The 27,151-nt window shown below is 47.8% G+C and overlaps 1 protein-coding gene across 4 annotated transcripts in view; it reads left to right on the plus strand.

Moving 5' to 3' along the window:
* The window catches only part of ICE2 (interactor of little elongation complex ELL subunit 2), a 435,266-nt gene that overhangs the window by 80,332 nt on the left and 327,783 nt on the right, over positions 1 to 27,151 (plus strand). For 2 of the 4 annotated variants that reach the window (XM_063926398.1, XM_063926396.1), the window contains exons 3-4: positions 3,057 to 3,188; positions 9,223 to 9,454. In XM_063926398.1, coding sequence (XP_063782468.1) covers positions 3,057 to 3,188; positions 9,223 to 9,454 — 364 coding nt within the window. The remainder of the gene's footprint in view (positions 1 to 3,056; positions 3,189 to 9,222; positions 9,455 to 27,151) is intronic. The other 2 variants (XM_063926397.1, XM_063926399.1) reach the window with 2 other exon arrangements.

Raw genomic sequence — 27,151 nt, forward strand, 5'->3', positions numbered from 1 at the left:
GCAAGTGTCGCCACACTTGGCGATGCAAGTGCTAGGTCTCATGGTGTCGGCTTTCGACATGGTGGAGTACGCTTAATTCCATTCCCACCCTCTACAGAAACTGATTCTAGCCAAGTGGGACGGCCTGCCTCACCGGATCAGGTCTCACATGATCTCCTTGTCTCCGGAGGGCCGTCTGTCACAGAGCTGGTGGCTGCAGGACCATCAATTGAGCAGGGGTCGTCCCTTCTGGATCTCCAGCTGGGTCCTCCTGACGACAGATGCCAGTCTGAGAGGTTGCGGTGCGGTGTTGGAGCAACACTCCCTTCAGGGTCGGTGGACCAAGGAGGAGTCTCTCCTCCCGATAAACATTCTGGAACTGCAGACGGTGTTCAATGCTCTGAACCTGGCCCAGCATTCAATACACAACAGGGCCTGTTCAGGTATAGTCGGACAACGCCATAACGGTGGCATACAAAAATCATCAAGGCGGCACTCAAAGCCGCATGGCAATGAGGGAAGTATCAAGGATATTTCAGTGGGCGTAACGCCATCTGCCAGCCATATCGGCAGTGTTCATTCCGGGGGTCCTAAACTGGGAAGCGGACTTCCTCAGTCATCAGGACATACACGCCGGAGAGTGGAGCCTCCATCCAGAAGTATTTCAACTCTTAGTGGACAAGTGGTGTCTCCCAGATGTAGACCTGATGGGGTCTTGACACAATCACAAGGTTCCGGTCTTCGGAGCAAGGACAAGGGATCCTCAGCAGCGTTCGTGGACGCACTGGCAATTCCATGGAACTTTCGGCTGCCGTACGTGTTCCCTCCGGTGTCACTTCTGCCCAGGGTAATAAGGAAGTTCAAGCAAGAAGGACTCCTCCTGCTTCTGATTGCCCCAGCGTGGCCCAGACGGCATTGGTTCTCAGACCTTCAGGGTCTGTCTTTAGAGCGTCCCCTTCTACTTCCACAGCGCCCAGACCTCCTCGTTCAGGGCCCTTGTGTAAATCAGGATTTGACCCGATTGGCTTTGACGGTGTAGCTTTTGAAGCTTCGGTTCTAAGGTCCAAAGGATTCTCTGAGGCGGTCATTCAAACCGTGTTGAAGGCCCGGAACCAGCTTCGGCTCAGATTTACCATAGGGTCTGGAATTCCTACTTGGCTTGGTGCGCGGATAACAATCATGACGCTTACAAGTTTAGTATGGACAAACTTTTGGCCTTTCTACAACAGGGCCTGGACTTAGGCCATCGTCTGGCCTCCCTCAATGTTCATATTTCTGCCTTGTCGGTTTGGTTTCAGAGAAAACTTGCGACTCTGCCTGATGTTCATACATTCACTTGGGGTGTGTTACGGATTCAATGTCCTTACGTCCCGCCTGTGGCTCCTTGGTATTTGTCGGTGGTTCTGGAGGCATTGCAAGAGTCTCCGTTTGAGCCTCTTGAATCTGCAGACCTTAAGTGGCTTTCTCTTAAGGTCTTGTTTCTGCTGGCTATTGCCCACTGCTAGACGGGTATCGTATTTGGGTGCCATGTCGTGTAGGTCCCCCTATCTCTGATTTTTCACCATGACCGTGCGGTTCTTCGAACACGTCCCTGGTATCTACCTAAGGTGGTGTCTTCTTTCCACCTTAATCAGGAGATTGTGTTTCCGGCCTTTGTCTCTCCTGAATTGTCTTCCAAAGAGCGGTCTTTGGATGTGGTACGTGCTCTCCGTGTCTATGTGAAGAGGACAGCTTCTGTTAGAAAGTCTGATTCTCTCTTTGTACTGTTTGGTTTTCACAAACGTGGCTGGCCTGCTCACAAGCAGACCCTGGCCAGATGGATTAGAATGGTGATTTCACAAGCTTATGTACAGGCTGGTCGTCCAGCTTCTGCTGCTATCAAAGCCATTCTACTCGGTCAGTTGGACCTTCTTGGGCGGCCCGCTGTGGTGCGACCCTTGATCAATTGTGCAAGGCGGCGACGTGGTCCTCAGTGAGCACGTTCATAAGGTTCTATGCCTTTGATGCTTCCTTTGGACGCCAGGTTCTTGTGCCCGCTACAGTGCATCCCCTCCCATGAGGAACTGCTTTAGGACATCCCCGATGTTATTCCCTGTGGAACCCCAGTGTACCCCGCAGCAGAAAAGGAGATTTATGGTAAGACCTACCATGGTTAAATCTCTTTCTGTGAGGTACACTGGGTTCCACAGGGCGCCCGCCCCGACGCACTTAGCTTCTCTGGGTTTGTATGGCATTAGCCACTGATACCTTCTCCTGTCGTGAAAATGTGGTGAACGTGGCTACTAACGGTTGTCATCTTTTACCTGCTACTGCATTGGACTGGTTAACAAAACTGAGCTCCTGTGCACGGAGGTGGGGTTTTAGAGGAGGCGGCGCTATGCATTCTGGGAACAGTCAAAGCTTTTAGCCTGTTGGTGCCTCGGATCAAGATCCTACTCTACACCCCGATGTTATTCCCTGTGGAACCCAGTGTACCTCCCAGAAAGAGATTTAACAAAGGTAAGTTCTTACCATAAATCTCCTTTTGATCAATGCAAGAATTTTCACTCTACCGGAGGAGCCAGGTCATCCAGCCATTTTATGCACTACATAGGATTACACTGGACAGAATAGGCAATGCATAGAACTGCTGACACATAGTGGGGGAGATGAAATACTCAGTGAGATCCTTGCCATATCATAACCATGCACTTTTCATTCTTCATATTGTACACCAGGTGAGGCAGCCATGTTAGGTGCACTACATTGGTTACAATGGGCTTGATTCAGGTGTTGGAGTAGCCATTGCTGCTGTTACTATAGTAATGCACGCCTGCTGACAGCATAGGGCAAGCAAAATATAACGGAATTTAAAAGATAAATGATAGCATTATTTTATTGGGTTGCAAGTCCTGTGTACAAAGCAACATGGGCAGCATGATATCAAAGTTTGAAGAAGTAAAGTCAAAGTTATAACAGTAGGAGCACAGGAGAGGAAGAGAGGGTACAATAGGAGGATAGAGGGCAAGTGGTTAGTAGGGCGATTAAGACATGTTAAAGATCAAATAAAACATAATAAGATGCCGGTCTGTTGACAGAAGGATCCCACCACAAAGGCCTGACGACAGTCCCAGAGATGTCAGATGGATGAGTGGGCCTGGAGCTGCTGTAGGCCCGTTCCCGGTGATTTCCCCTGATGACAGCAGCAGGGTCCAGCCTGGCCGGCAGAGGTGAGGTCACAGGACAACTGCACCAGTAGATAGAAGTATCTACGGAGCTGTAGGAAGTGATCTGTGGTGACTGCAGTCAGCAAATCAATACCAAGGCTGCGGGTGGAAGTTAAGGCCACATGCTTCATGTGCCGGGCACAGCTGTCCTCAATAGCTCTAGGTGGCCCCTGGCGTGCAGTGTAGATCGGAAATGCTGGGCTGGCAGGTGAGAGACTGATCAGAGGTCGGCGCCAGACTACTACCACTGATAGATTCCTCATTCCCTAGGCCGGTTTCCATGATGACTACTACCACGTGTGCTGAGGTGTCTGTGGAGCAATGCGACCTGAAACAAGACATCGAGGGTGACTGGTAGGTGGATGAGGGAGCGGTCTGCTAGGCGACTCCAGATGGCTTTGGTGAGCCCAGTCCATGGAAAATGCTGGGCCTCCACGAATGGAGAGCTCACGGGATTGCGATATAGAATTAGGTTTTTTTAATAGCAGAAAAAATGTCTACCAGTGTAATAAATAGTAGCTCCTGCCTCCATATTGTTGTTGACTGGAAGTGACATCGCTGCATCCATTCACTAATTTTGACACATTGAGGGTGCAGTTAATTTATGTAATTGCATGTTGAATTGTCCGTTAACGGACGTTCTGTATAAACAGAAGTCAGTGTTGTACTCCATAAATGCACTTCATGTAAAATCCGACATCTCTTTGCAGATGTAGGAGCATAACATTGCAGTAACACGGGCACTGAGGTGGGTGCATTTTGTGTAGTTCGAAAGTGTCCCTTTGTTCCATCATTTTCATTTTATCCTAAAATTGTTCTATAACTGGAACTGAAATAAATTGTATTCATTTGTGCTGCTGCGTCTGAGTCAGCATCTTTTTCCTCCATGATAATTTGATGTGCTGGCTTCTGCCTTCATGACAGACATGCTGCCTTATTTGGAAGGACAGCTGTGAAGTGTCTCATACTAAGTGCTGCTGATGTCCTATCATCTGTTTATGGCTTGTGCAAGTTCACGTTTTGCTTGTGTGAACTGGAATAGTTTCAATGTTTATATAGTTAGAATGTGACCAAAGGCCATTTTTATGATCTATACCTATAGATGTCAAACATGAATCGGTAATACAGACTTGAAACAGCTGCAAAACCCACTTCTGCCTGTCATTGCACTCAGCCTTTATACACCAGTCAATGCTGAGACTACGTAGAAGTTCGGTTACCCTAAGGGTACTCAGGCGCTTTAGGTATAAGGTGTTTCACCAAGCTGCTGCCTCAAATTAGAGGGGAGTCACCCCCACAAAGTAAGCAAAAAAAGAGAAAGTGGGAGGCTGCGCTAAATTAATATAATATAACAACAATGATCATTCGTCTATTAATTGCACAATTTAATAATAAAAAGTAATATCGCTAAAATATTGTGATAAATATACCATAAAATACATGCAACATCAATGGAGCTTTGTAAAAACATACAATTGGGGTATGAACATTTAAGGGGTTACCCAATTTGCCAGCAATGGAGAAGTTTGTAGGTGGAAAGTCCGTTCCAAAGTAATCCCCCAGATTGGTCAGAGTCCAGTATATATAGGTATTTGAGAGGTAAGCAGTGTCCCATATAATAGCAAATTACCGCTAGAGGATGTGATGCTCCTGGATTTTGGATGATGAGCTCCTCATGCAGTGCGGTGTATAGAAATCATCTATTCAGTCTGCTATTGGAATCCTCAGAATACGTGTGATGGTCCAGATCTTAGTGGGGGTGGTTCGGTCTTCCAGCAAAGTGTATCTGGCTTGGGTCCCCTGTGCAGCTGACGCGTTTCGCTGCAATCAACTAGCAGCTTTTTTGAAAAAATTGTATGTTTTTACAAAGCTACATTGATGTTGCATGTATTTTATGGTATATTTATCACAATATTTTAGCGATATTACTTTTTATTATTAAATTGTGCAATTAATAGACGAATTATCATTGTTATATTAATTTAGCGCAGCCTCCCACTTTTTCTTTTAATGCTGAGACTACTGCTATGAGGCATCCCTCTGAGCTTGCTGTTTCTTTGAAAGACCATAGCATTTTTACCAAATATATAAATGCATAACGTTACAGAAAGTGAAGGCTGTTGTTACAGTCAAATAAATAATGATCGATTAGCTCTTTCCTGTTTTTTTTTTTTTTTTTTTTTTAGCAGATTTTATTATTCATCTGGAAGGTCATGTGCTGACTGAGTTAATCTAACTTTTCTCTCAAAGCTTAAGCTGGCCATACATTACCGGACAATCATTCCAACCATTCAACTAGTGGCCTGGTTGGAGCGATAATCGGGCAGTGTGTGGGAACAAGTGTTAATCGGTCATTTGACCCGCCGACCGTCTCATGCCGTTCACATGAACCGCTAACAATGACATCACAGATGGGCTGGCAAAGTCATATTGAGTGGCCGATTGGTAAGTGTATATGCTTACCACTACACTACTTCACTAACCACCAACAGAGCGTTGTTGGATTTGGTGGTCAGCGGATCAGTTGGCATAGTGTTTACCCAGCTGAAGGCCCCTTATCTGAGCTTTCTATTCAAGTGACTGGGAATTCTTTGGAGAAGGGCATTGACAACCACCTGTTTTAAAGTAAGGTCCTCCTTCCGGTGTTCTACACAGTCGAGTCATATTATTATGACAACATCCAACATTTGACATCGGCAGCGCTTAGCCCGTGAAGTACGTCACGGGTTGTGTGCTGGCTATATAAGGTGTGTGATAGGCCGTCTGCACACACATCACTTGTTGCTGTTATGTAAAAGGGGCGATTTATCAGAGTTGTAAAAAGGTATGATTATCTGCTTTCGGGCCAAGTTTGGCAGTATTTCTGAAACAGCGCACTTTGTAAACTGTTTGCGTGCTGCTGTGGTGAAGGAGTATCGTGACTGGACAAATGGCACCATTGAGAATTACCGACATGGAAACTGCGGAGCACTACGTGCCATTGATGTGAGAGGTGGACATCGGCTACGAAGGTGCGTAAAGGCCGACCGACATGCTACAGTGGAGCAGCTCACCGTCAGAATGAAGCTGGAGGCTACCAGATGTGTGTCTAAAATGACCGTTCAGCCTATCTAGCTGCTGTCCGTGCTGCTCACGGAGATTACTCTGGCTATTAGTTGGTGGCCATAATGGGTGTAGTACGGGTGACCGGCGGTCTCCTGACCGCCGATCACCTTACCGACGCCGGGATCCCGGCAGCATACCGACGCCGGGATGCCGGCGGGGAGGGGCGAGTGCAGCAAGCCCCTTGCGGGCTCGATGCGCTCGCCACGCTGCGGGCTCGGTGGCGACCTGCGGTCGCCACGGGTTCTATTCCCACTCTATGGGTGTCGTGGACACCCACGAGTGGAAATAGTCCCTGTTGGTCGGCATGCCGACCATCGGGATAGTGAGCCGTCGGGCTCACGGAGGAGGTCATGTGACTGTCGGTCAGCCGACCGGCGGTCACATGACTACCACCCGGCCATAATAATGTGACTCGACCATGTATACAGTAAGTGTTGCATGACTCTGTCATCTGGGGTCTTACGAACCAGTAGGAATGAGAAATCTTAATCTTGATATTCAGCATTCTTACTGCTTAACTTTGTGTTCTGTACTATGATTTGGATAGTACAGCTGCAGTTTGAGTTCAGCTATTCTAGAAGTTTACTATGACCCTGCCACATATTAAACATGCACTCAGAAATATAGTTCATGTATGCAGAGTGTGGATCATATACATCCTTGTTACTTTCATTTTGTATTTTCCAAGTACAAATAGTGTCAAGCTTTAATGCAGACAGACTAAAAGTAACGTACAATATCACATTATTTAAAATTGACAATTTGAGACCGTCTATGTAACGGTAAAAAATATTCTGTGCAAGAACATCCATAGTAAAACTTGTCCATAAAGCACAAATCATCATATTCCTTACTGGTTTCAAAGGGTGCTACATGTGACTCTCCATTTGGTAGATGGATCTGTAGTTTGCTTAGAAGAGTTAGTTTGCTGGCATAGCATTATGAACTGGAGATTAGGGAAATGATGACTTGCTAGATAATGTCCATTACAAAGTTTCACCCACCATCTTGTAATTAAGGTAAAGGTTTGAAGCTGCAGTTACCAGGGTTAGAGAATAGTACCCATATATGTGATGTGTTATAATCAGGGAATTGACCAGTTATTGATTTATTGAGTAATTAACCCATACGTCACAACTGGAGTGGTGTAACCTTTACCTTTGTGTTCTAGTTATAAGCACAGTGATATGACAGATTATACATAGCAAATTACACTGTGATTACATGGCTGTGTCTACTCACAAGCTAGCTATGGGATTTCTGCAAAAGTAATATGCGTATGTCCTTCTTATGTGATCTCTGAATAAATACAGTGGGGCAAAAAAGTATTTGGACAGCAACAGATTGTGCAAGTTGACCCACTTAAAAAGATGAGAGGTCTGTAATTTCCATCATAGGTACACTTCAACTGTGAGAGACAGAATCTGTAGAAAAAAACCCAGGAAATCACATTGTATGATATTTAAACAATTTACTTTCTTGTGGAAAATAAATATTTGGGCACCTACCAAGCTGCAAAATTTCTGTCTCTGACAGACCTGTTACTTCTTTTTTAAGAAGCTCTTCTATCCTCCACTCGTTACCTGTATTAATGGCACCTGTTTGAACTGGTTATCTGTATAAAAGACACCTGTTCACACCCTCAAACAGTCAGACTGCTACCTCTCCACTATGGCCAAGACCAGAGAGCTGTCTAAGGACACCAGGGACAAAATTGTAGAGCTGCACAAGGCTGTGATGAGCTACTCGACAATAGGCAAGCAGCTTGGTGAGAAGAGATCATCTGTTGGCGCAATTATTAAAAAATGGAGAAACACAAGATCACTGACAATCTCCCTCGACCTGGGGCTCCATGCAAGATCTCACCTCGTGGGGTATCAATGATCTTGAGAACGGTGAGGAATCAGCCTAGAACTACACGGGGGGACCATTAGTAACACACTAAGTCAGCATGGATTGAAATCCTGCAGTGCCCGTAAGGTCCCCCTGCTTAAGCCAGAAAATGTCCAGGCCCGTTTAAAGTTTGCCAGTGACCATCTGGATGATCCAGAGGAGAACTGGGAGAATGTAATGTGGTCAGATGAGAGCAAAATCAAACTTTTTGACATAAACTCTACTCGCCGTGTTTGGAGGGAGAAGAATGATGAATGGCATCCCAAGAACACCATATCCACTGTGAAGCATGGGGTTGGAAACATCAAAGTATTGAGTTAAACTTTTTGATTGTCCAAATATTTATTTTCCACAAGAATATACAAATTGTTTAAAAATCATACAATGTGATTTCCTGTTTTTTGTTTTGTTTTGTTTTGTTTCTTCAGATTCTGACTCTCACAGTTGAAGTGTACCTATGATGGAAATTACATACTTCTCGCATCTTTTTAAGTGGGTCAACTTGCACAATCGGTTGCTGTCCAAATGCTTTTTTGTCCCACTGTATCCTGTTTCTCATTAATGATCAATGGGCCTGGTTCAGAGGTGCACACAATTGTATTTGCGGCTGGGATTGCTCATGGAAATATGCTAATGTCTCAGATACAGTGTTGAACAAGTCTGGCCTTTCTCCGACTTGAGCGTATCACCTAAGATGCCTGTCCCTCTCCTCTTGTGAAGTAACTCACAGTGGCAGATTATTGCAGTCCAGAAAATGGTCCCTGACACGCCTGCATTATTCTAACCCCCCACCCCCACCCCCGGGATAACTTCCCCAAACACTGACTGTGTCACTCGCTTTTACAAATAAATCCTCTGTGTGTGTACTTTTTGCGAGACCATTGCCACACATGCGTAGAATTGCTCTGGCACATGCACAGTTGCAAGAGATAGCTCCACTGTATCAGACATTGACATTGCGCGCAACTCTGAAGACCCTATATCTTGTCTTAAAGTTCCCACTCCCTTTTATTTGATTGTCTTCTATATATCTTTCCAGACCTGCTCCTGCAGAACCTCCGAAAGTAGATTGTAAGGCTATTAGTCCACAGCCTCCTGTCACTGTCATTTCATCTGCAAAGATCATCCCTTTTCCAGAACCTCGTGTCCCATTCCCTCGTTATTCCTCCCTCACTGCGCTGGAGCAGGAAACCTATGTAAAACTTATTATTAAATTCTTGAACAGTAAGAACCCCAACTTCAACTTGCTGAAGGAATACCAACACTACCAGGTACTACACAAACCACTTCATGCCAAATAAAGTGCACATTCTCTTTTGTGAAAATTTAAATTACACTACAATAAATTTGGTACTGTCAGCATACCAAGAAATAGTTAAATGCAAACATAAATCCGATTTCTCTTACGTCCTAGAGAATGCTGGGGACTCCGTAAGGACCATGGGGTATAGACGGGCTCCGCAGGAGACATGGGCACTCTAAGACTTTAGATGGGTGTGAACTGGCTCCTCCCTCTATGCCCCTCCTCAAGACCTCAGTTAGATCCTTAGAGGAGACTGGATGCACTGCAGGGGAGCTCTACTGAGTTTCTCTGAAAATACTTTTGTTAGGTTTTTTATTTTCAGGGAGCACTGCTGGCAACAGGCTCCCTGCTTCGTGGGACTGAGGGGAGAGAAGCAGACCTACTTTACGGATAGGCTCTGCTTCTTAGGCTACTGGACACCATTAGCTCCAGAGGGTCGGAACACAGGTGTCGCCCTCGCTGTTCATCCCGGAGCCGCGCCGCCGTTCTCCTCACAGAGCTGGAAGATAGAAGCCGGGTAAGTATATGAAGTAAGAAGACTACAAAGGCGGCAGAAGACTTCAGTTATTCAGATAGGTACAGCGCAGCGGTCGCGCTGCCCGCCATTGCTCCCGCACAGCAAGGGTGCAGGGCGCAGGGGGGGCGCCCTGGGCAGCAATAATTACCTCACATAACACTGGCACCATTGTTAGATACTGCGGAGGCAGTATATTATAAAACCCCCGCCAGTATAAAAAAATGAGTGGGACCGAAGCCCGCCGTTTTCTCCACAGCATGCTGCAGAGAAGCTGCTCCCGGACTCTCACCTGCTGAACCAAGTAACAGGGGACAAAACGAGGAAGGGGGGGGGGGGGCGGCACATTTATTTGGCGCAAATCATATATATAAAAAAAGCGCTGTATAGGCTGGGACTGTGTTTTCATTGTCTAGTGGCACTGGGTGTGTGCTGGCATACTCTCTCTCTGTCTCTCCAAAGGGCCTTATTGGGGGGCTGTCCCCATATTCATATATCCCAGTGTGTGTGGGGGTATCAGTACGTGTGTGTCGACATGTCTGAAGCGGAAGGCTCGTCTAGGGAGGATGCAGAGCAGATGGTAGTGGTGTCTCCTGGTTGGACATGTGGAATGTGTTAAATGCTAATGTGACTTTGTTACATAAGAGATTGGACAAAGCAGAGTCCAAGGACAAAGCTGGGAGTCAATCCATGGCTTTGACTGTGTCACAAGACCCTTCAGGGTCCTATAAACGTCCCTTTTCCCAGGTAGCAGACACTGATACCGACACGGATTCTGACTCCAGTGTCGACTATGATGATGCGAGGTTGCACCCAAGAGTGGCCAAGAGTATTCAATATATGATTATTGCAATAAAAGATGTATTACATATCACAGAGGACCCTTCTGTCCCTGACACGAGGGTCTGCATGTTTAAGGGAAAGAAACCTGAGGTAACGTTTCCCCCATCTCATGAGCTGAACGCTTTATTTGAAAAGGCTTGGGAAACTCCAGACAAGAGACTGCAGGTTCCCAAGAGAATTATTATGGCGTATCCTTTCCCCTCAAAGGACAGGTTATGGTGGGAATCCTCGCCCACGGTGGACAGGGCCTTGACGCGCTTATCCAAAAAGGTGGCGCTACCGTCCCCGGACACGGCGGCCCTAAAGGATCCTGCGGATCGCAGGCAGGAAACTACCTTAAAATCAATTTATGCCCATACGGGAGCCCTACTCAGGCCTGCAGTAGCGTCGGCATGGGTTGGTAGCGCAATTGCAGCGTGGGTAGATAACTTGTCATCTGGCATAGACACCTTAGATAAGGATAGTATTTTGTTGACCTTGGGTCACATTAAGGACGCAGCGTTATATATGAGAGAGGCTGCGAGAGATATTGGGCTGTTGGGTTCAAGAGCCAATGCCATGGCAGTTTCTGCTAGAAGGTCCCTGTGGACCCTTCAATGGACAGGTGATGCTGATTCAAAGAGACTTATGGAGGCTTTGCCTTACAAGGGTGAAGTTTTATTTGGGGAGGGCCTCGCGGACCTGGTTTCCACAGCTACCGCGGGTAAGTCTTCTTTTTTGCCTTATGTTCCCCCACAGCAAAAGAAAACACCTCAATACCAGATGCAGTCCTTTCGGTCGCATAAGTTCAGAAAGGGTCGGGGCTCTTCCTTCCTCGCCAGAGGTAGAGGTAGAGGGAAAAGAACACCAGCTACAGCTAGTTCCCAGGAACAAAAATCCTCCCCCCCTCTACAAAATCCACCACATGACGCTGGGGTCCGCCGCGGGAGTCCGCACCGGTGGGGGCACGTCTTCGTCTCTTCAGCCAGGTCTGTGTTCAGTCGAATTTGTATCCTTGGGTGGTCGAAATTGTATCCCAAGGCTACAAACTGGAGTTCGAAGATGTGCCTCCACACCGATTTTTCAAATCTGCCTTGCCAGCTTCTCCCCCAGAGAGGGAAATAGTTTCAGCTACCATTCAAAAACTGTGTCAACAGCAGGTGATTATCAAGGTTCCCCTAGGGCAACAGGGGAAAGGGTTTTATTCAACCCTGTTTGTGGTCCTGAAGCCGGATGGCTCGGTCAGACCAATTCTGAATCTAAAATCCCTAAACCTATCTTTGAAAAGGTTCAAATTCAAGATAGAATCTCTCTGGGCAGTGATCTCCAGTATGGAAGGGGGGGATTTTGCGGTGTCACTAGACATAAAGGATGCTTACCTTCATGTCCCCATGTATCCTCCTCATCAGGCGTACCTGAGATTCGCTGTAGAGGATTGTCATTACCAGTTTCAGACGTTGCCGTTTGGGCTTTCCACGGCCCCGAGAATTTTCACCAAGGTGATGGCGGAAATGATGGTGCTCCTGCGCAAGCAGGGGGTCACAATTATCCCATACTTGGACGATCTCCTGATAAAGGCAAGATCGAGAGATCAGTTACTAAAGAGCGTGTCTCTCTCCCTGAGAGTACTACAACAACACGGCTAGATTCTAAATCTAGGGTCTCTCTCCTGTGGTGGCTCCAGAGTGCTCACCTTCTTGAGGGTCGCAGGTTCGGCATTCAAGATTGGGTTCTTGTGACCACGGACGCGAGCCTCCGAGGATGGGGAGCTGTCACACAAGGAAGAAATTTTCAGGGAATATGGTCAAGCCAGGAGGCTTGTCTACACATCTATGTGCTGGAATTAAGGGCCATATGCAACAGGCGGAGAGTTTTCTTCGCAACCTACCCGTTCTGATCCAGTCAGACAACGTCACAGCCGTGGCGCATGTAAACCGCCAGGGCGGGACAAGGAGCAGAGCAGCAATGGCAGAAGCCACCAGGATTCTTCGCTAGGCGGAAAATCATGTAAGCGCTCTGTCAGCTGTCTTCATTCCGGGAGTGGACAACTGGGAAGCAGTCTTCCTCAGCAGACACGATCTCCATCCAGGAGAGTGGGGACTTCATCAAGAGGTCTTTCCAGAGATAAGTCGTTGGGGACTTCCTCAAATAGACATGATGGCATCACGCCTCAACAAAAAGCTTCAGATGTATTGTTCCAGGTCAAGGGACCCTCAGGCAGTGGCGGTGGACGCACTAGTGACATCGTGGGTGTTTCAGTCGGTCTATGTGTTCCCTCCACTTCCACTCATCTCAAAAATATTGAGAATCATAAGACGAACAAGAGTGCAGACAATACTCATTGTACCAGATTGGCCTCGAAGGGCCTGGTATTCAGATCTTCAGGAAATGATCGCAGAAGATCCGTGGCCTCTTCCTCCCAGGGAGGACCTGTTGCAACAGGGGCCCTGTGTGTTCCAAGACTTACCGCGGTTACATTTGACGGCATGGCGGGTGAACACCAAATCCTAGCTAGGAAAGGTATTCCGGGGGAAGTCATCCCTACTCTAATCAAAGCTAGGAAGGAGGTAACGGCGAAACATTATCGCCGTATCTGGAGGAAATGTGTTTCTTGGTGTGAGGCAAGCATGTTCCTACGGAAGATTTTCAGCTGGGTCGTTTTCTCCACTTTCTACAGACAGGAGTGGATATGGGCCTGAAGTTAGGCTCCATTAAGGTGCAGATTTCGACCTTACCTATATTCTTTCAGAAGGAATTGGCTTCTCTCCTGGAAGTCCAGACTTTTGTAAAGGGAGTGCTGCACATCCAACCTCCTTTTGTGCCCGCAGTGGGACCTTAACGTGGTGTTACTATTCCTTAAATCACACTGGTTTGAACCTCTTCAAACGGTGGAGTTAAAATTTCTCACTTGGAAAGTGGTCATGTTGTTGGCCTTGGCATCTGCGAGGCGGGTCTCCGAATTGGCGGCTTTGTCTCACAAGAGCCCCTATCTGATTTTCCATGTGGATCGAGCGGAGTTGAGAACTCGTCCTCAATTTCTACCTAAGGTGGTTTCGTCGTTCCATATGAACCAACCTATTGTGGTACCTGTGGCTTCGGGCGACTTGGAGGATTCCAGGTCCCTTGATGTAGTCAGGGCCTTAAAAATTTATGTAGCCAGGACGGCTCGAGTTAGGAAAACAGAGGCACTGTTTGTCCTGTATGCAGCCAACAAGGTTGGCGCTCCTGCTTCTAAGCAGACTATTGCTCGCTGGATCTGTAACACGATTCAGCAGGCTCATTCTACGGCGGGATTGCCGTTACCAAATTCGGTAAAGGCCCATTCCACTAGGAAGGTGGGCTCTTCTTGGGTGGCTGCCAGAGGCGTCTCGGCATTACAGCTGTCCTGAGCAGCTACTTGGTCGGGTTCAAACACTTTTGCAAAATTCTGCAAGTTTGATACCCTGGCTGATGAGGACCCCATGTTTGCTCAATCGGTGCTGCAGAGTCATCCGCACTCTCCCGCCCGGTCTGGAGCTTTGGTATAATCCCCATGGTCCTTACGTCCTTACGGAGTCCCCAGCATCCTCTAGGACATAAGAGAAAATAAGATTTTAAACCTACCGGTAAATCTTTTTCTCCTAGTCCGTAGAGGATGCTGGACGCCCGTCCCAGTACAGACAATTTCTGCAAGGCTTGTATATAGGTGTTGCTTACATAAGGGTTATGTTACCGTTGTGATCAGTCTCTGGCTGATGCTGTTTTATTCATACTGTTAACTGGTTTGGTATATTCCATGTTGTACGGTGTGTATGGTGTGGGCTGGTATGTATCTCGCCCTTAGATGAACAAAAATCCTTTCCTCGTACTGTCCGTCTCCTCTGGGCACAGTTCTTTAACTGAGGTCTGGAGGAGGGGCATAGAGGGAGGAGCAAGTTCACACCCATCTAAAGTCTTAGAGTGCCCCCCATGGTCCTTACGGAGTCCCTAGCATCCTCTACGGACTAGGAGAAAAAGATTTACCGGTAGGTTTAAAATCTCATTTTTTATTTACTGAATATTCATATTTTGAGATGATTGCTGTGCTTTGTCATTTTCTTTTCTGTCATCTTCATGTTTTACTCTGTTAATTGTCAAATGTAAAAAGTATTGTCCTGTGTTGGGGATTGGCGACACATTGAGACATTTTCAGCTGGGTACACACCTTCTGACGGTATGACCAGCGATGCTGTACGATTCATTGGATGGCAGTGCCCACTGTACAACGATGCGATGTATCGTTACATGCTGTAACTACACAGAGTCAGACAAGGAATCAGCCCATTGGACATGCAGCATATCCAGTGGGACAATTCAGTGATTTGGGGTTACACATTATGCAATGTGTACGAGAGATCACATGATATATTGTACACCGTGTACCCATCTGGGAAAATTTTTACTATATTAAGGTAGCATTGAGGCAAAAATATATTTCTCTGACGTCCTAGTGGATGCTGGGGACTCTGTAAGGACCATGGGGAATAGACGGCTCCGCAGGAGACTGGGCACATCTAAAGAAAGCTTTAGGACTATCTGGTGTGCACTGGCTCCTCCCCCTATGACCCTCCTCCAAGCCTCAGTTAGATTTCTGTGCCCGGCTGAGCTGGATGCACACTAGGGGCTCTCCTGAGCTCCTAGGAAGAAAGTATATGTTAGGTTTTTTATTTTCAGTGAGACCTGCTGGCAACAGGCTCACTGCACCGAGGGACTAAGGGGAGAAGAAGCGAACCTACCTAAGTGGTGGTAGCTTGGGCTTCTTAGGCTACTGGACACCATTAGCTCCAGTGGGATCGAACACAGGACCCGACCTCGTCGTCCGTTCCCGGAGCCGCGCCGCCGTCCCCCTTACAGAGCCAGAAGCAAGAAGGTGGTCCTGAAAATCGGCGGCTGAAGACTTCTGTCTTCTCCAAGGTAGCGCACAGCACTGCAGCTGTGCGCCATTGCTCTTCATGCACACCACACACTGCGGTCACTGATGGGTGCAGGGCGCTGGGGGGGGGGCGCCCTGAGCAGCAATATTAACACCTTGGCTGGCGAACTGACACCATATATAGCCCCAGGGGCTATATAGGTGTTTATTAACTACCAGAACTTTTACAATAGCGGGAGAAAGCCCGCCGAAAAGGGGGCGGAGCCATCTCCCTCAGCACACTGGCGCCCTTTTCCCTCACAGCTCTGCTGGAGGGATCGCTCCCTGACTCTCCCCTGCAGTCCTTCCACATACAAAAAAGGGTTAAAAAGAGAGGGGGGGGGGGGGGGGGGCACAAATTAGGCGCAGTATATATATATTATGCAGCTATAAGGGAAAACACTCTCTATAGGTGATATCCCTGTGATATATAGCGCTCTGGTGTGTGCTGGCATACTCTCCCTCTGTCTCCCCAAAGGGCTTTGTGGGGTCCTGTCCTCTGTCAGAGCATTCCCTGTGTGTGTGCTGTGTGTCGGTACTGCTGTGTCGACATGTATGATGAGGATAATGATGTGGAGGCGGAGAAAATGCCTGTGAATGGGATGTCACCCCCTGCGGGGTCGACACCGGTGTGGATGGACTTATGGAAGGAATTACGTGACAGTGTCAACTCCTTACATAAAAGGTTTGACGACATAGGACAGCCGGCTGCTCAGCTTGTGCCTGTCCAAGCGTCTCACATGTCATCAGGGGCTCTAAAACGCCCGCTACCTCAGATGGCAGACACAGATGTTGACACGGATACCGACTCCAGTGTCGACGACGATGAGACTAGTGTACCTTCCAATAGGGCCACCCGTTACATGATTGAGGCAATTAAAAATGTATTACACATTTCTGATAATACCCCAGATACCACAAAAAAGGGTATTATGTTTGGTGACAGAAAACTACCAGTAGTTTTCCTGCATCTGAGGAATTGATATGAGGTGTGTGAGGAAGCGTGGACTTCCCCCGATAAGAAATTGATAATTTCTAAGCAGCGTACCCTTTTCCGCCAGAGGATAGGTCACGTTGGGAAATAACCCCTAGGGTAGATAAAGCGGTTACACGCTTATTAAAAAAGGTGGCACTACCGTCACGGATACGGCCGCCCTGAAGGACCTGCTGATAGAAAGCAGAAAACTACCCTTAAAGCTATATACACACACACGGGCATTATATTGAGACCTGCTATTGCCTCGGCATGGATGTGCAGTGCGGCAGCTGCGTGGTCAGATTCCCTGTCGGATAATATTTATACTATAGATAGGGACAATATTTTGCTGAAAATAGAGCATATAAAAGACGCTGTCTTATACATGCGTGATGCACAGAGGGATATTTGCCGACTGGCATCACTAATAAGCGCTATGTAAAACCATTGCCGCCAGACGGAGGTTATGGACTCGGCAATGGTCGGGCGATGCCGATTCAAAACGGCACATGGAAGTTTGCCCTAGAAGGGGGTGGAACTGTTTGGGGATGGTCTTTCAGACCTCGTTTCCACAGCTACGGCTGGGAAATCAAAACTTTTGCCACAAGCTACCCCACAGCAAAAGTAAGCACTGTATTATCAGGTACAGTCCCTTCGGCCCCAGAAAAGTAGAGGGCTAGAGGCTCATCTTTTCTGCCAAGAGGAAAAGGGAGAGCCAAAAAGCTGCAGCACACAGCTAGTTCCCGGGAGCAGAAGTCCTCCCCTGCGTCCGGTAAGTCCACAGCATGACGCTGGGGCTGCTCAGGCGGACCCGGGTACGGTGGGGGCTCGTCTCAGAAATTTTCAGCGCACAGTGGGCTCTCTCACAGGTGGATCCCTGGGTTCTTCAAACAGTATCTCAGAGGTACAGGCTGGAATTCGAGACGTCTTCCCCCCGCCGTTTCCTAAAATCTGCCTTACCGGCTACTCCCTCTGCCAGGGAGGCAGTGTTGGTGGCTATCCAAAAAACTGTATTCACAGCAAGTGATTATCAAGGTACCCCTCCTTCAACAGGAAAAGGGTTACTTTTCCACAATGTTTGTGGTACCGAAACCGGACGGTTCGGTGAGACCCATCTTAAATTTAAAATCCTTGAACACATATAACAAAAGATTCAAGTTCAAGATGGAATCGCTCAGGGCGATTATTGCGATCCTGGACGAGGTGGATTACAGGGTCTCTCTGGACATCAAGGATACTTACCTGCATGTCCCCATTTACCCTCCTCACCAGGAGTACCTCAAGATTGTGGTACCGGACTGTCACTATCAGTTCCAGACGCTGCCGTTTGGATTATCCACGGCACCGAGGGTCTTTACCATGGGTAATGACCGAAATGATGATACTCCTTCGCAAGAAGGGAGTTTTAATTATCCCGTACTTGGACGATCTCCGGATAAAGGCGAGGTCCAAGGAACACTTGGTAAGGGGGTAGCACTTTCTCGGGAAGTGCTGCAACAGCAGGACTGGATTCTCAATTCCAAAGTCACAGCTGGTCCCGACGACACGTCTTCTGTTCCTGGGAATGATTCTGGAAACAGACCAGAAAAAAGTGTTTCTTCCAATGGAAAAAGCCGAGGAGTTGTCATCTCTAGTCAGAAACCTCCTAAGACCGGGACAGGTGTCGGTACAGCAATGCACACGAGTCCTGGGAAAAATGGTAGCTTCGTACGAAGAAATTCCATTCGGAAAGTTCCACGCAAGGATTTTCCAGTGGGACCTGTTGGACAAATGGTCCGGGTCCCATCTCCAGATACAGCAGCGGATAACCCGGTCGGCAAGAACCAGGGTGTCGCTGCGGTGGTGGCTGCAGAGGGCTCCATCTACTAGAGGGCCGCAGATTCGGAATACAGGACTGGGTCCTGGTAAACACGGATGCCAGCCTTCGGGGCTGGGGTGCAGTCACACAGGGAGTAAAATTCCAAGGACTGTGGTCCAAACAGGAGATTTCACTTCACATAAATTTTCTGGAGCTAAGAGCCCTTTACAAGGCCGTAAGCCAAACAAGGCCCCTGCTTCAAAACCAGCCGTACTGATCCAATCAGACAACATCACGGCGCTCGCCCATGTAAACAGGCAGGGCGGCACAAGAAGCAGGAGGGCAATGGCAGAAGCCACAAGGATTCCCCGTTGGGCGGAAAATCGTGGTAGCACTGGCAGCAGTGTTCATTCCGGGAGTGGACAACTGGGAAGCAGACTTCCGCAGCAGACTCCACCCGGGAGAATAGGGACTTCATCCAGAAGTCTTCCAAATGCTGGTAAACCGTTGGGAAAGACCACAGGTGGACATGATGGCGTCCCGCCTCAATAAAAAAGATATTGCTCCAGGTCAAGGGAACCTCAGGCGATCGCTGTGGACGCTCTAGTGACACCGCGGGCGTACCAGTCGGTTTATGTGTTCCCTCCTCTCCCTCTCATACCCAAGGTACTGAGGATAATAAGGAAAAGAGGAGTATGAACTATACTCATTGTTCCGGATTGGCCAAGAAGGGCTTGGTACCTGGAACTTCAGGAGTTGATCTCAGAGGACCCATGGCCTCTGCCACTCAGACGGGATCTGCTGCAGCAGGGGCCCTGTCTGTTCAAAGACTTACCGCGGCTGCATTGACGGCATGGCGGTTGAACACCGGATCCTGAGTGAAAAAGGCATTCCGGAGGAAGTCATTCTTATCCTGATCAAAGCCAGGAAGGATGTCAGCCCGAAGTGCAGACGTTGTAAGGGAGTGCTGCATATTCAGCCCCTTTTTTGTGCCCCAGTGGCACCTTGGGATCTCAATGTGGTTTTGAAGTTCCTGGAATCACATTGGTTTGAGCCACTTAAAACCGTTGATTTGAAATATCTCACATGAAAAGTGGTCATGTGTTGGCTCTGGCTTCGGCCAGGCATGTGTCAGAATTGGCGGCTTTGTCATAAAAAAGCCCTTACCTGACTTTCCATATGGATAGGGCAGAGTTGAGGACTCGTCCTCACTTTCTCCCGAAGGTGGTATCAGGTTTTCACTTGTACCAACCTATTGTGGTGCCTGCGGCTACTAGGGACTTGGAGGATTCCAAGTTACTGGACGTAGTCAGGGCCCTGAAAAATTATATTTCCAGGACGGCTGGAGTCAGGAAAACTGACTCACTGTTTATCCTAGATGCACCCAACATGCTGGGTGCTCCTGCTTCTAAGCAGACTATAGCGCGCTGGATTTGTAGCACTGTTCAGCTTGCGCATTCTGCGGTGGGACTACCGCAGCCTAAATCTGTAAAAGCCCATTCCACATGGAAGGGGGCTCATCTTGGGCGGCTGCCCGAGGGGTCTCGGCTTTAGAACTTGGCCGAGCTGCTACTTGGTCAGGGGCAAACACGTTGCAAAATTCTACAAATTTGATACCCTGGCTGAGAAGGACCTTGAGTTCTCTCATTCGGTGCTGCAGAGTCATCCGCACTCTCCCGCCCGTTTGGGAGCTTTGGTATAATCCCCATGGTCCTTACGGAGTCCCCAGCATCCACTAGGACGTCAGAGAAAATAAGATTTTACTCACCGGTAAATCTATTTCTCGTAGTCCGTAGTGGATGCTGGGCGCCCATCCCTAGTGCGGATTGTCTGCAATACTTGTAAATAGTTATTGTTACACAAATCGGGTTGTTATTGCGAACCATCTATTCAGAGGTTCCATTGTTATCATACTGTTAACCGGGGTTCCTATCACGAGTTATATGGTGTGATTGGTATGGCTGGTATGAGTCTTACCCGGGATTCAAAATCCTTCCTTATTGTGTCAGCTCTTCCGGGCACAGTGTCCTAACTGAGGCTTGGAGGAGGGTCATAGGGGGAGGAGCCAGTGCACACCAGATAGTCCTAAAGCTTTCTTTAGATGTGCCCAGTCTCCTGCGGAGCCGTCTATTCCCCATGGTCCTTACGGAGTCCCCAGCATCCACTACGGACTACGAGAAATAGATTTACCGGTGAGTAAAATCTTATTTTGCCGATGCATCTAAAAACAACCATCACTTGTTTAATAATACCGGCTTGATGTTATATAACATGGGGATTGTAATGTTTGGGGTTTTTTTTCGAATGGAAATATATTGTACAATTTTACGATCTATTTTCGAGGTGTTGGTTTAGTTAAATTAATTTCAAATTGTAAACAAAACATATTTCTAACCTGTGTGCTGTAAAAGGCACAAGGCATGAACTCCTAGCCCATTTAAAATTGTCTGTTTGCAATTAAATGCAAATAAATATTCATGTATATGAGAGTGTATGTATGTATGTATGTATGTATGTATATATATATACAGGTTGAGTCTCCCTTATCCAAAATGCTTGGGACCAGAGGTATTTTGGATATCGGATTTTTCCGTATTTTGGAATAATTGCATACCATAATGAGATATCATGGTGATGGGAACTAAATCTAAGCACAGAATGCATTTATGTTACATATACACCTTATACACACAGCCTGAAGGTCATTTTAGCCAATATTTTTTTATAACTTTGTGCATTAAACAAAGTGTGTCTACATTCACACAATTCATTTATGTTTCATATACACCTTATACACACAGCCTGAAGGTCATTTAATACAATATTTTTAATAACTTTGTGTATTAAACAAAGTTTGTGTACATTGAGCCATCAGAAAACAAAGGTTTCAATATTTCACTCAGAAAAGTCCATATTACGGAATATTCCGTAATATTTGGATATGGGATACTCAACCTGTGTGTGTGTGTGTGTGTGTGTGTGTGTATATATATATATATATATATATATTTCCAAAGGCGGATATAAACGGCACTCACAGGGTATGTCATATTAAAAAAAACTGGTATATTAATGTGACGTTTCGGAGCACCAGCCCCTTCTTCCAGACAACACCAGAATATATATATATATATATATATATATATATTTATTATATCCTTTAACACAGAACAGGCAGTGGCACTCGGAGTCTAATTTCAAAATGTGTATTTGCATCACACAGAAATCCCAACATTTTGGGGACGCACACTGCTTGGTGCGAGCCCAGAAAAAATATATATATATATTTTTCTCTTACGTCCTGGAGGATGCTGGGGTCCATATTAGTACCATGGGGTATAGACGGGTCAACCAGGAGCCATTGGCACTTAAAGAGTTTGATAGTGTGGGCTGGCTCCTCCCTCTATGCCCCTCTTACCAGACTCAGTTTAGAAAATGTGCCCGGAGGAGCCGGTCACAGCTAGGGGAGTTCTAAAAAGCAAAAGCTTCTCTAGTAAAAGTTTTTTTAGAGTTTGTTATTTTACAGGGAGGCTGCTGGCAACAGCCTCCCTGCATCGAGGGACTGAGGGGGGAAGCAGTGTCCAGCCTGCGGGGTCTTGAGCCACTGCCTCCGCTGACTGGACATTGAGCACCATAGGGGACAGATCGCTCCCCGCCACAGGGGAACGCTCACCCCGGCAGCCAGCCACCACCCCCTCATAGTGCTGAAGCGTGGCGAGTTAGTCACTGTCCCCCCTTACAAGTGTGGGGTCAGTGTGAAGAGGGCGGCTTAAGGGTGGGAGCGCGGTATTAACCGCGCTCCCGGACGGCTCATCGGTACTGCGATGCGGCGCTGTGAGGGGCGCCCTGAGCCAGCACAGAACCCTGCACTGACCATTTCCAGCCTGTCGGGGTCCGCGGATCTAAGCCAGCACAAATTTCCTCAGGCCAGTATAATCTTCAAGAGCGGGAAGATAGAGCCATTGAAGGGGCGGAGCTTCTCAGAGCGGACCCAGCAGCGTTCAGCGCCATTTTTCCTCCCTGCAATCACTGCCAGTGGATGTCCAGGTACCTCCAGAGCAACTCCAGCTATCTGTACGGTACCAGGGGGTTGTACAAGGGAGGGGAGGCTGTATTTAGGCTGTGTCACCTATTAAGGGACACAATCAGCGCTGTTTAGGGTCTCCCTATACCTCTAATAGCGCTGTGTGTGGGTTGGCTCCAATCTCTGTGTCTCTCTGCCATTCTTGGGGGGAAACTCTGTCTAAATAAATACCCTGTGTGTTTGTGGGGTGTTTGGTGTGTGTGACAACATGTCTAGGGACACAGTTTCATGTGCTACAGAGGATTTGTCTTCCCAGGAAGACTCCATACCATGTAATCAGGATTGCACTGTTGTATCGCAGATCCCAACTAGAGAGCCAGAATGGTTAGTCTCTCTGAGGGGGACTATTTCTCAGATTTCTGCTAGGACTGAGTATGCCACTCAGGTCCTACAATCCTCTATGGTTGTATGGTCTGATACTGTTTCCTCTGGGTCCTCTGCGGTACATTTTTAGAAACGTGCACTTGCAATGCTTATGCAGGATGACACGGACACCGACTCTGACACTGCAGACGGTGACGGGGATGTGTCGAGGGGGACAGCATCACTTGCTAAGGGGGTGCAGTTGATGATTAAAGCTGTTTTACATATTTCTGACACAGCTCCTGAGCAGGTGGAGGAGGCATTTTTTACAGATAAGAAGAAGCCCCCCCTCACCTTCCCGGCATCCAAAGAATTAAACGCTATCTTTGAAAAAGCCTGGGAAACTCCGGAAAAGAAATTTCAGATACCTAAGAGGGTCTTGGTTGCTTTTGCCTTCCCAGAGGAAGATAGAAAGAAATGGGAGTCCCCGCCAATAGTCGACGCCTCTGTCTCCAGGCTGTCTAAACAGGTGGTGTTGCCAGTCCCGGGGTCTACCGCATTGAAGGACCCGACAGATCGCAAGTTGGATGCTACACTATAATCCATTTACACGGCTTCCAGGGCTATATTAAGGCCTACTATAGCCTGTGCTTGGATTGCAAAAGCTATTGCCAGGTGGTCTATCACCCTGCAGGAGGAATCGACTACGATGGATAAAGGTGATTTATTTCTCTTACGTCCTAGAGGATGCTGGGGACTCAGTAAGGACCATGGGGTATAGACGGGCTCTGCAGGAGACATGGGCACCTAAAAGAACTTTTCCTATGGGTGTGCACTGGCTCCTCCCTCTATGCCCCTCCTCCAGACCTCAGTTAGATTCTGTGCCCAGAGGAGAAGGGTACACTGCAGAGAGCTCTCCTGAGTTTTCTGTGGAAAAATAATTTTGTTAGGTTTTTTATTTTCAGGGAGTCCTGTTGGCAACAGGCTCCCTGCATCGTGGGACTGAGGGGAGAGAAGCAGACCTACTTAACTGATAGACTCTGCTTCTTAGGCTACTGGACACCATTAGCTCCAGAGGGAGTCGGAACACAGGTCTCACCCTGGGGTTCGTCCCGGAGCCGCGCCGCCGTCCTCCTCACAGATGCCGGAAGATAGAAGCCGGGTGAGTATGAGAAACAAGAAGACATCTCAGGCGGCAGAAGACTTCAGATCTTCATGAGGTAAGGGCCATTGCTCCCATACACAACACACAGACAGCACTGATGGGTGCAGGGCGCAGGGGGGGGGGGGGGGGGGGGGCGCGCGCCCTGGGCAGCAATAAACCTCGTTTTTGGGCAATAAGGTGCTATTAGGCTGCGGAGGCAGCAAATAGATGATCCCCCGCCATTTTTGTGAAAATTGAAGAGGGACCGAAGCCCGCCACTGGGGGGGCGGAGCTTGATCCCTCAGCACTAACCAGCGCCATTTTCTCCACAGAGCTGCATGAGAAACGCTGGCTCCCCGGACTCTCCCCTGCTGAACGCTTCAGAGGTTGGAAAAAAGAAAGGGGGGGCACATTGGCGCGCAGTGAGTGGGAAATTGGATATATATATATATATATATATATATATATATAATAGCGCTATCTGTTTTTTCCAGTGTTATTTGGGCGCTGGGTGTGTGCTGGCAACTCTCTCTCTGTCTCTCCTAAGGGCCTGGTTGGGGGTTTGTCCCCTTATAGGTATATCCCTGTGTGTGTGGGGGGTCGGTACGTGCGTGTCGACATGTCTGAAGCGGAAGGCTTCTCCAAGGAGGAGGTAGAGCAGATGAGTGGTGTGTCCCCGTCGGTAGTGCAGACTCAGGAATGGATGGACATGTGGCAAATGTTGAATGCAAGTGTGAAATCTTTACATTAGAGGCTAGATAAGGCTGAATTCGGGGAGGCGTCAGGGGGTCAATCCTCGGATTGGACCGACTCACAGGGCCAGTCGGGGTCTCAAAAGCGTCCCTTGGCAAAAATTGTGGACACAATTACTGACACGGACTCTGATTCCAGTGTCGACTATGATGAAGCTAAATTGCACCCTAAGGTGACAAAGAGCATTCAGTGTATGATTATAGCAATAAGAGATGTGTTGCATATTGCTGATGAACCCTCTGTTCCTGACAGGAGGGTACACATGTTTAAGGGAAAGAAACAGATAATAAACTTCCCCCCATCTCATGAACTTAATGAGTTTTTTGAAAAAGCTTGGGAGACTCCGGATAAGAGACCGCAGATTCCCAAAAGAATTAATATGGCATACCCCTTCCCTACACAGGACAGGGTACGTTGGGAATCCTCTCCCACTGTGGACACGGCTTTAAGGCTCCTGTCAAAGAAAGTGGCGCTACTGTCTCCAGACACAGCGGCCCTCAAGGATCCTGCGGATCACAGGCAAGAGACTACTTTAAAGTCTATTTATTCACATACTGGAGCTTTGCTAAGACCGACAATTGCGTCGGCATGGGTATGTAGCGCAATTTCAGCCTGGACACAGAACCTGTCGGCTGACCTTGATACCATGGATAGAGATACTGTTTTGTTAATTCTAGCCCATATCAAAGACGCAGTCTTGTATATGAGAGACGCTCAAAGGGACATTGGATTACTGGCTTCCAGAGCCAATGCCTTGGCTATTTCAGCGAGAAGATACTTATGGACCCGCCAGTGGACGGGTGATGCGGATTCGAAAAAGCATATGGAGGTTCTACCCTATAGGGGAGACGTGTTGTTTGGGGATGGGCTAGCGACCTGGTTTCCACAGCTACCGCAGGTAAATCTAACTTTTTACCGTTTATTCCCCAACAGCAGAAGAAAACTCCAACATATCAGATGCAGTCCTTTCGGTCACAAAAGTCCAGAAGAGGTTGGGGATCCTCCTTCCTTGCCAGAGGTAAGGGTAGAGGGAAAAGAACACCTGCTTCGGCTGGTGCCCAGGAACAGAAGTCCTCCCCGGCTTCTGCAAAACCCACTGCATGACGCTGGGGCTCCCCTGCGGGAGTCAGCACCGGTGGGGGCTCGTCTTCGACTTTTCAGCCAGGTCTGGGTCAGCTCAGACCTGAATCCTTGGGCGTTGGAAATAGTTTCCCAAGGCTACAAACTGGAATTCGAAGAGGTGCCCCCACATCGATTTTTTAAGTCGGTCTTACCAGCTTCTACCCCAGACAGGGATATAGTGTTGGCTGCAATTCAAACGCTGTGTCAACAGCAAGTAATTATCAGGGTTCCCTTGAACCAACAGGGAAGAGGGTACTATTCAACCCTCTTTGTGGTCCTGAAACCGGATGGTTCGGTCAGACCTATTTTGAATCTAAAATCCCTAAACCTGTACATGAAAAGATTAAAATTCAAGATGGAATCGCTCAGGTCGATAATAGCCAGCATGGAGGAGGGGGAGTTTATGGTGTCACTGGACATAAAGGATGCTTCCCTTCATGTCCCCATATATCCTTCCCATCAGGCGTACCTGAGATTCGCTGTACAGGATTGTCATTACCAATTTCAGACGTTGCCGTTTGGGCTTTCGACGGCCCCAAGGATTTTCACCAAGATAATGGCGGAAATTATGGTGGTCCTGCGCAAGCATGGAGTCACAATTATCCCATACTTGGACGATCTCCTGATAAAGGCGAGATCAAGAGAGCAATTGCTGAGCAATGTGACACTCTCTCTGAGAGTGCTCCAGCAACACGGTTGGATTCTAAATCTACCGAAGTCACAGTTGATTCCGACAACTCGACTAACGTTCCTAGGTATGATACTGGATACGGAACAAAAGAAGGTTTTTCTCCCGTTGGATAAAGCCCAGGACATTTAGAACATGGTCAGAGACCTGCTATAGCCAAAAAGAGTGTCAGTTCATCAATGCACTCGTGTTCTGGGGAAAATGGTGGCAGCCTACGAGGCCATCCCCATCAGCAGGTTCCATGCAAGGACGTTTCAATGGGACCTTCTGGACAAATGGTCCGGGTCCCATCTACATTTACATCGGAAAATAACACTGTCCCCCGGGACCAGGGTGTCTCTTCTATGGTGGCTGCAAAGTGCTCACCTTCTGGAGGGTCGCAGGCTCGGAATTCAGGACTGGATCCTGGTAACCACGGACGCGAGCCTCCGAGGATGGGGAGCAGTCACCCAAGAAAGAAATTTTCAGGGACTGTGGTCAGACCAGGAGATACACATCAACGTGTTGGAGCTAAAAGCCATATACAACAGC

The sequence above is a fragment of the Pseudophryne corroboree genome, chromosome 6 (assembly GCF_028390025.1).
Source record: "Pseudophryne corroboree isolate aPseCor3 chromosome 6, aPseCor3.hap2, whole genome shotgun sequence".
NCBI lineage: Eukaryota > Metazoa > Chordata > Amphibia > Anura > Myobatrachidae > Pseudophryne > Pseudophryne corroboree.